The 576-nt window shown below is 46.9% G+C and overlaps 1 protein-coding gene across 1 annotated transcript; it reads left to right on the forward strand.

The window, feature by feature from the left end:
- Window positions 1-4: 4 nt before the first annotated feature.
- On the forward strand, window positions 5-553 carry LOC107735026 (mitochondrial import receptor subunit TOM20 homolog; the record flags this gene model as incomplete). Its single annotated transcript, XM_016546854.1, has 2 exons — window positions 5-47; window positions 138-553. Coding segments are annotated over 2 exons (318 nt in total), but the record flags the coding sequence as incomplete, so codon positions are not given.
- Window positions 554-576: the final 23 nt, after the last annotated feature.

The raw sequence follows: 576 nt of genomic DNA on the forward strand, positions 1-576 counted from the left end.
GTTTTTCCTGGATGAGATTCAGCTGGGCGAGGAGCTGCTGGCACAAGGTGAGATGTTTGTCTCTGTATCTTTTTCACGAGGTTTCTAGATCTACTCTGCATGCCACGAAGTGTTAAACTCCCAAATGTGTTCCTCAGGAGACTATGAGAAGGGTGTTGATCACCTGACCAACGCCATCGCCGTCTGCGGCCAACCACAGCAGCTCCTGCAGGTGCTTCAGCAGACTCTGCCTCCGCCCGTCTTCCAGATGCTGCTCACCAAACTACCCACGATCAGTCAGGTGAGCTCAACATGCACATCATACCCATCACTGCATTCTCTAAACCCCCCGAGAGCTGCGTGTAGCTTCTGGGACAAGTACGAATGCAAGAGAAAACCAAGAACTTTCCAAAGCTACATGTCTTCACAGTGACTATTAGCTATTTCACCTCTTGAACATTGAAATACCTGACAACTAATCACTGACAACATGCTGTTAGTAGAGAATTTGTATTAATGGAATAGTTCACCCAGACCTAAAAAAAATGCACACTCAGGCCGTCCAAGATTAGGATGAGTTTGTCTCTTCATCAGATT

This window comes from Sinocyclocheilus rhinocerous, unplaced genomic scaffold, assembly GCF_001515625.1.
Source record: "Sinocyclocheilus rhinocerous isolate Xijiao unplaced genomic scaffold, SAMN03320098_v1.1 C35673030, whole genome shotgun sequence".
NCBI classification, from domain to species: Eukaryota; Metazoa; Chordata; class Actinopteri; order Cypriniformes; family Cyprinidae; genus Sinocyclocheilus; species Sinocyclocheilus rhinocerous.